Below are 7,296 nucleotides of genomic sequence, written 5' to 3'. Positions count from 1 at the left end.
TGCATGTGCATCCGCGTGCACCCTCTACGCATCACCCCTAGAGTCTCTGGACCCCAGGAGTCTGTGGACCACAGGTTGAAAACCACTGTCTTAAGGCAAGCGGTCCTAGAAATGTTAAAGTGTATTGCAACAACAAAAAAGGCCTTCCAGCTTCGTATAGCTAACCAGACTGCAGCTTGGGTCTCCTAGAGCCAAGTGAGAAGGTTCAGACTGACTGTTCCCTGCTTCAGTCAAGTGGTTTCAGACATGAAAGACAATAATCAAGTCCCATCTTCTCTCCACTCATCAGTATTTCCCATGGCCACAGCTAAGCATTTGGAACAACTGGCACTGGCAGCAGCAGTGAATGGTAGACTGGTGGCAGGGACAACCTTGGAGCTGTGTATCTGGCCAGGACTTGGAATGGAGCAGGAATATATTCTAGTGGCTTTTCTTCTTTCCTTCTATCAGAGCAGCAGGTTCTGGATGCACAGCCTTCTTCTTGCAAATCCAGGAGAACGGCTCCTCACAAGAAATGCATTTGGCTTCTACTTTAGAGAGAAGCACACAGCACCCTGGGATATTCTCTTGGGCTACTGCAAACCTAGGATGGAGAAATACATATTATTGCCTGCCAGTCCCACCTCCAGTCCTCAGCAGTGGTGCTCCTTACGGGATAAGCTGCTGGGCTGGCATTTAAAGTATATGTTATATCTAAAGGAATTTGTGAATAAGTTTATCCTTCATGAAGCTCATGTTCAAGAAGCTCTGGCAACACCTGGACAGAGTGGGTCAGCTTCCTGTCACAGCTCTGCCGGTATCCATACACAACATGCCATTCATGACTTGCAGAAGCCCTGGCTCTGCCTGCCCGTGGCCCCTTCCCAACAACTCTCTCAATGTGCCTCACGCCTCCTCACAGAATAGAGATTGCACTTTCCTTCCCTTGGCCAGCAGTAACATTTAATTGGGGGGAAATACTAAAAAAATTGATGGGAAAGAGAGACACCAGGCACAGCAAAGTGCCCCTTCTGTCTGGAGGAAATCTCATATGCCTTCCCACATTGGGGTGTACAGGGAGGATCCCCTCCCTATCTGCCTACCTCTTCCCTATAACAGAATCTCTATCGCTGTTTAGGGCCATGCACCTGCACATTTCTCCTGGGAAGGCTGTGACACAAACACCATTATTCAACCCACTGTTTGTAGAAAATGTGCTATTAGCTCAAATGGAAGAAATATTTCCTCATGACAAAAGGCACTTACAGGTCTTTGGAGAGAGCTGTGCCATCCTCCCACAGCCAGGTCTCATTGCCTTCCTGACGAGATAGTCCAATCCAGTGGGGAACATGTGCTAGTGATTTGCAGAACTCCTGAATGGGAACAAAGCCAATTCAGTTCACCCTGGCCCACCTCTTTGTACCCTTTCTTCCACTGGTGTGCATATTTGGATGGCCGCTGTGGCTGAGGACTCTTGGAAAGACTCTATGCACTGAACTGCCTGCCTGCTGAGCAGTGTCCTTGAAAAAACTGCATCTCTATTTTTCTCCAGGTTAACTGACCCACCCATTTAATAAATACAGTCCTATTTTTGTTGCAGTTTACTTCTTTTATCTCTTCTTAGGGCAACCTCAGTTCAGTGACCATCTTTCCAAATAAGGGCACTGCCTGCGTTTACCTTCAGATCCTGTTACTGCTTCTCCTGAGAGGGGCAGAATTTGTTGTCCAGAGATGTAAGGTATTCTCTCTGGGGTACCTCATGGCCATTCCTCTTCGGAAGGCTCTGCTGGCTTGTCTAATCTGAAGCCCAATGAGGTCAGTGCAAGTCTTGTCATTGTTTTTGAATGGCTTTGGATCAGACTCTTGGGCCAAATAGCAGAGGAGTGGTATGATGCAACCCAGAGATCTTGCACAACGCTGAGCAACACTGGCCCTTTTGCATTTCATTTAATTACATCAGTCTGGGTTAATACTGCTGCTCACACCTTTTTCTAGTATGCAAAATCTGTTCAAAGATTATAGACAGGATGAAATGCTGCATATAAAATGTCCTGTTATAAAATCCTATTTTTCAGTTATTTTGTCAAACTTTGACTATGTGGGCTGAAGTTTTACCAGTTGGGTTTCTGTCTTTTTTCTTTCTTTTTAAATTGTGGCTAAAACTGTTCAGCTCTTTCATAAGACAAAACTAGCCAAAAATATATTATCTTGCCAATTTTTACAAGAATCCTGAGATTTTACTGTCTAGTTGACGTTGCCATTTATTAGACAACAGAGAGTTGAAATTTGGCAGAGGGGTGTTTCAGGTATATTTTGCCATGCTGTGTTTTTTAATCCTATCTTCAGAGCAGGATTTAAATTGTGTCCAGTAAAGAAGATGTGATGCCATCTATTGATAACTCAGGATAAAACAAATACTGTACAGTTGTTCAAATTAATGCAATTTACCATGCACACTGAATATGGGCAGTTGTGGAATGCCATCTTAGAGCTAAAGTGTGTACAATAATGTTACTCGAGAGAGACAGGGAATAAAGGTTGAGACAGCCATAATTCTGGTATTTCTTGACTTTTGAGTGCTAGACCTGGACATAATAATACAGTTTTAATATAGTGTTTATGGGTAATATGTCAAAATTCAGCATGCACCATATTTTTTGTTTTGTTAAAAGGAAATCTCATGGAGTAGTGACAGATATTTAAACAGAAAAACTGAATGAGGAGAAGTTTAAGGATTGTACTGATAATAATCTGACATCATCTCTGTATCTACTGCTGAACATGAGAACTACATTTATGAATTGGTTGCAAAGAGTTCACTACCCTTCATAGCCGTGCAAATTTATTCCAACGTGTAGGGACATCCCTTTTGAGCCATTCCTATGTGAAGCATTTTTTGCCAAATCTGACTGTAGTACAAACAGACATAAGAGAAGGGACAGTATTTGGCCCTTTTAATTAGCAGTAGTTTTCTTTTTAGAGACCCTTGAAACCACCAACAGAGAGTACCAAGCCCCATAAAACTGAATGGTTTGGCGGGAACCAGTAACTGGGCTCAGGTTCTTAGGAAGGAAAAACATAGAGATCTGTCCCCGATGTACACACCCAGGCTATGGAAAAGGAGTCTATGATGTTGGGATGCACCTAAAGAACCATCCTGCTAACCCACCCCTAATCCTTGGGTAAGCTATTCCTGATCTACTGCCACCGTCGGGGACAGAGCCTGGCTACATCTTGAAAGAAAACATTGCCAAAAGTTTGCACTGCAGCCCCAGTTACAAATTCTGTGGCCAGAGCTGGGGAGCAAAGGCAAAGTGCTCACCAGTTCTTCCTTATTTTTGATGTCAAGGAGTTTGGAGTCCAAAGAAGTACAATAATCTTTACTCTCTTGCCAGGATTTCCAGTCAGTAGTGAAGAGGTAGCAGACATGTCCATGATGGTTCCATTTCTTTGGACATGGATTGGTTTTATCCCCTTGAAAAGAAAACACATTTATTTTGTGATTCTTTGTTTCTCTCTGCTGATGTGTGTAACATAATCCCATATGGATAGGACAGGTGTAATTTTGTGACCCGTGCATGTGCTCCCTGTGTTGAATTGAAAAAAAATTGGCCTGCCTGTAGTGCCTAAGAAACAGAGTTTGTTCCTGGTGTAAATCTTATGGGGCGCATGGTTCCATGAGTGGGGTGTGGGGAGTGTGCATGGGTTCCAAGAGAGGGGAGAGAACATATGTGTTTCCAAGTGCATGGGCATGGGAAGCAGCAGTGTTACTCATGCTGGTAACTCCTAGGCAGCCCCTGGCTGAGCTATTGCTGATGTCACAGCCATGTACTCTGCCAACCCCAGCTGTTGGTCTTAAAGCAGTAGTAGCAAATGGGGACTGGTTTGGAATTCCTGGCATGGGTAAGGTGCTAGAGCACATACCCTTCAAGGGTAGGGGGGCAATTCCTGTGTCCCCCCTAACTTGATGCCTGGGGTGGGTGCCCCTCTTGCCCACTCCTAATTGTGCTACAGCCTGGTTGTGACTGATTCCTGTCCTACCTGACAGGCCTGTTGCAAGGAGAGAGCCCCTTGTACTTTCCTTGCCTGATATAGGATTGTACTTTGGGAGCTGCATGCTACAATCTCCATGCTGAAGAGTGTATCTATGTGGTTTACAGCCGGTTCATAGACAACGGTAAAGGTTTCGTGGTTTGATCCTTACAAAAACCACCTCAACATCTCCATTAACTATTGTTGATTCTATGCTCCTCCAGAACAGACAGAAGCCCTTCTGTGCATGGCTGGAAGAACATTGCTGTCTTCCATAGCTAGAGAGTTGCAGACATTTCACCTGACTGATGTTGGTCAACTCACTTTTGTTCCCAAATTCCATGTAAGTGGAGCATTAAAGGTCAAATTCTACTGCATGAGTGGACATAGGTACATAATCGTGATTCTATTCCACACTGACTGAGTTCCTGAAAAAGTTAATGAAAAGATCGATCAGTTGTCCTCCTTCTAGCTATCTTTTTGTGATGCACTCTATGGTATTTTTTATTATTTGAATTTTATTTACTGTAACTTCTATTATCCAGTTGTCCTGTTCTGATGGCCAACATGGCTATTCACTGGGCACATGTACATAAGACGCTTACTGTGCAGTAGCCTAACAACACTGTGCAATACTGTGCTGGGAAAAACCCCTGCTAATATGCTACTGCACAGTGTTATAAGGCTATTGTGCAGTAAGCGTCACTAAAAAACCATGCACCAGTGCTAGTGCACAGTAGTGCAAGTTCCTGTGCATTGATTTAGCACTTGGTTATCCAAGTACTAAACTTAATGCACAGTAACTACATTGCATTAATGAATGTGTAGACGTGCCCACTGCAATTCAGGTAAATCTCTGTATTCCAAACTAATACTGCAATGCGATCATGCTAAGTAAAGGTCTGCATGTGCTCTTTGTTTCCCATCTTGGGCCACACAATACAAACAGCATCAGAGGACAGGTGTGGGGAGCTTTCACACATCCCTTTCTACCTGGTACAGAGTAGCTGAGTAAAATGAACAAAGATTGTGTATTTTCTTGCTTGAGCCATTCAGGAATTATTAAGTGCATGAGAATCAGATGAGCTCTAGTTCTCTTTGTTTCAATGTGAGTATGGTCAGTAGAACTATTATTTTCTAACATTCCCTATAGTGTTCACTCAGCATTTTAAGATTGAAAGTTATTGAGACCTGCAGTTTGCAATATTATGGGATATACTGATGCTATTAGGCATTTTGCATATCATTTTTTTTTAATTAACCAGGAGGAAGCTAAAGAAGACAGACATCAAATTCCACCAAAATATTTACCTGTGGTGGTAGTGTATGCTTTTTGATAGCAAATTATTCTCTGGTGCAGGGTAGAGCTTTGCTGATGGGTAAAATTTTCCTGGCTTCCACATGGGTGGAATCCTGGAAAACTTATATACACTATATCACCACAATGGACTATGCCAATTAAAGCAAAACAAGTTGAAATAAGTTTTGCATGTAAAGGAAATTTAGCTTGAATTGTTATATTTATGTCTTTGTGAAATTGATTATTAACTATGATTGCTTTTGCTATATTTTCCAATATTCCTTTAAAAATCAGAAGTTTTAACACTTATTCCTAAATATGAATGAAAAACCTTCCTAAAATATTTGTAAAAGTTATAAAATTGTTATCACCTGATTTACCACATCTTTACATTAATACAATATCAGTGAATGGAGATTGACAAAAAAATGGATTCATGCAAGGGTAAATAAGGCCCCTATTCTGATTTCTGCAGAATACTCACATAAGAAGACTAAGAGTAATACTGTTCCCAGTATTATTAAGCAGAGGATGCCCAGAATTACTCCAATGAACTTCCAGGCAGAGGATGGAGCAGGAGAATCTAAGGAGGACAAAATGAATGTAAAGATAAGCAAAGTGACTCCCTGTTCTGGGTATCTGGATCAGACTGCAGCTTAAGGTAGAGTGGCCCTTACATATGAAAATCACCCACTTGACCAGGTGTGAAAGCTCACAACAGCCTTACTGCTTGAGTATGGTGGATGTGCAGCAAAATGTACTTTTCCTAACTGCTAGAACAGTGAGTTCTTTTTCCAAACCTCTGGACATTTATACATGTGCTCTGGGAGTGTGGGGGTGCCTTAAATTAGAGGGACTTCAAGAGTCACTCTAATTAAAGTACCCGGGATCTCACATATATCAGCGTCCCCAAGCTGAAAAATGGCGGCAGGAGTGCTTTAACTAATTACCACACTCCAGCAGACTTGATTGTGTCTGCTCTGACACGCTGTAATTGGAGCAGCCACACTGCACATGTATAGGCGCCCTCTGTGGCCAACATCCTAGATGCTGCAAGTTTCTCAGTAACATGGTACTAGGCAACATTGCAGAGAGAATTTTCTTTCCCCTTTGTGTTCCAAAAATACAGTGTTAGGTTCTTAGGGTACAGGAAGAAACTTGGTTTTGAACAGTAGAAGAGAATTCAGGGTAGCCTCTTGGTAACACACATTACACTACCTTTGCTCTCAGAGTTCTGAGGCCTTTGGTCTTTCTCAGAGTTCTGAGATCTTTGGCTCCTCCTCTCCTGCGAAGAAGAGCAAAATCTCATGTCCATGTAAGTCATCTCCTCTTTGGTCATTTCTGAAAAATGGCACATGTGGAAACTGTCTCAGCGGACAGCGATGGGAAATTGTATTAAATGAACAACCGTGGGTCAATAAGTAAAGATAAGCAAAGTAAACCTCTGTTCTGGGTATTTGGGTCAGACTACAACTTAAGGGGAGTTCCACTTACATATGAAAATCACCCACCTGACCAGGTGTGAAAGCCCACACCAGCTTTACTGCTTGAGTATGCTTATGTGCAAAGATGTACTTTTCCTAACTGCTAGAGCAACGAGTTCTATTTTCAAACCTAGATGCTGCAGGTTTCTCACTAACATGGTACTAGGCAGCACTGCAGAGATAATTTTTTCCCCTCTGTATTCCAAAAATACAGTGTTAGGTTTGTAGGATAGGGGAAGAAGCTTGGTTATGAACAGTAGAAGAGAATTCAAGGTATCCTCTTGGTAACACTCATTACAGTACCTTTGCTCTCATTGTTCTGAGATCTTTGGGTCTTCCTGTCCTGTGAACGAGAACAAAATCCCATGTCCACGTAAGTCATCTCGTCTTTGCCCATTTTTGGAGAATGGCCAATCTACAAATAAGCGTGTGAATTCCTCACTGCAGGGGAGAAATGAAAGGATACTGCCACGATTGTCTTTAGCATTCCATATTACAACA

The 7,296-nt window shown here is 42.4% G+C and overlaps 1 protein-coding gene across 1 annotated transcript; it reads right to left on the bottom strand.

Annotated features, from left to right (window-relative positions):
• Positions 1–365: 365 nt before the first annotated feature.
• Positions 366–7,192, bottom strand: LOC106722537 (natural killer cells antigen CD94-like). Its single transcript, XM_025211460.1, has 6 exons — positions 7,099–7,192; positions 6,530–6,652; positions 5,796–5,894; positions 3,302–3,453; positions 1,246–1,352; positions 366–583 (listed from the first exon to the last, which is right to left on the bottom strand). Exons 1-6 carry the CDS (start codon positions 7,190–7,192, stop codon positions 421–423), a joined length of 738 nt encoding a protein of 245 aa, XP_025067245.1. The 3' UTR covers positions 366–420.
• Positions 7,193–7,296: the final 104 nt, after the last annotated feature.

Source organism: Alligator sinensis, unplaced genomic scaffold, assembly GCF_000455745.1.
Source record: "Alligator sinensis unplaced genomic scaffold, ASM45574v1 scaffold148_1, whole genome shotgun sequence".
NCBI lineage: Eukaryota > Metazoa > Chordata > Crocodylia > Alligatoridae > Alligator > Alligator sinensis.
The sequence above is the reverse complement of the archived record's forward strand: the minus strand, read 5'-3'. Positions and strand labels throughout refer to the sequence as shown.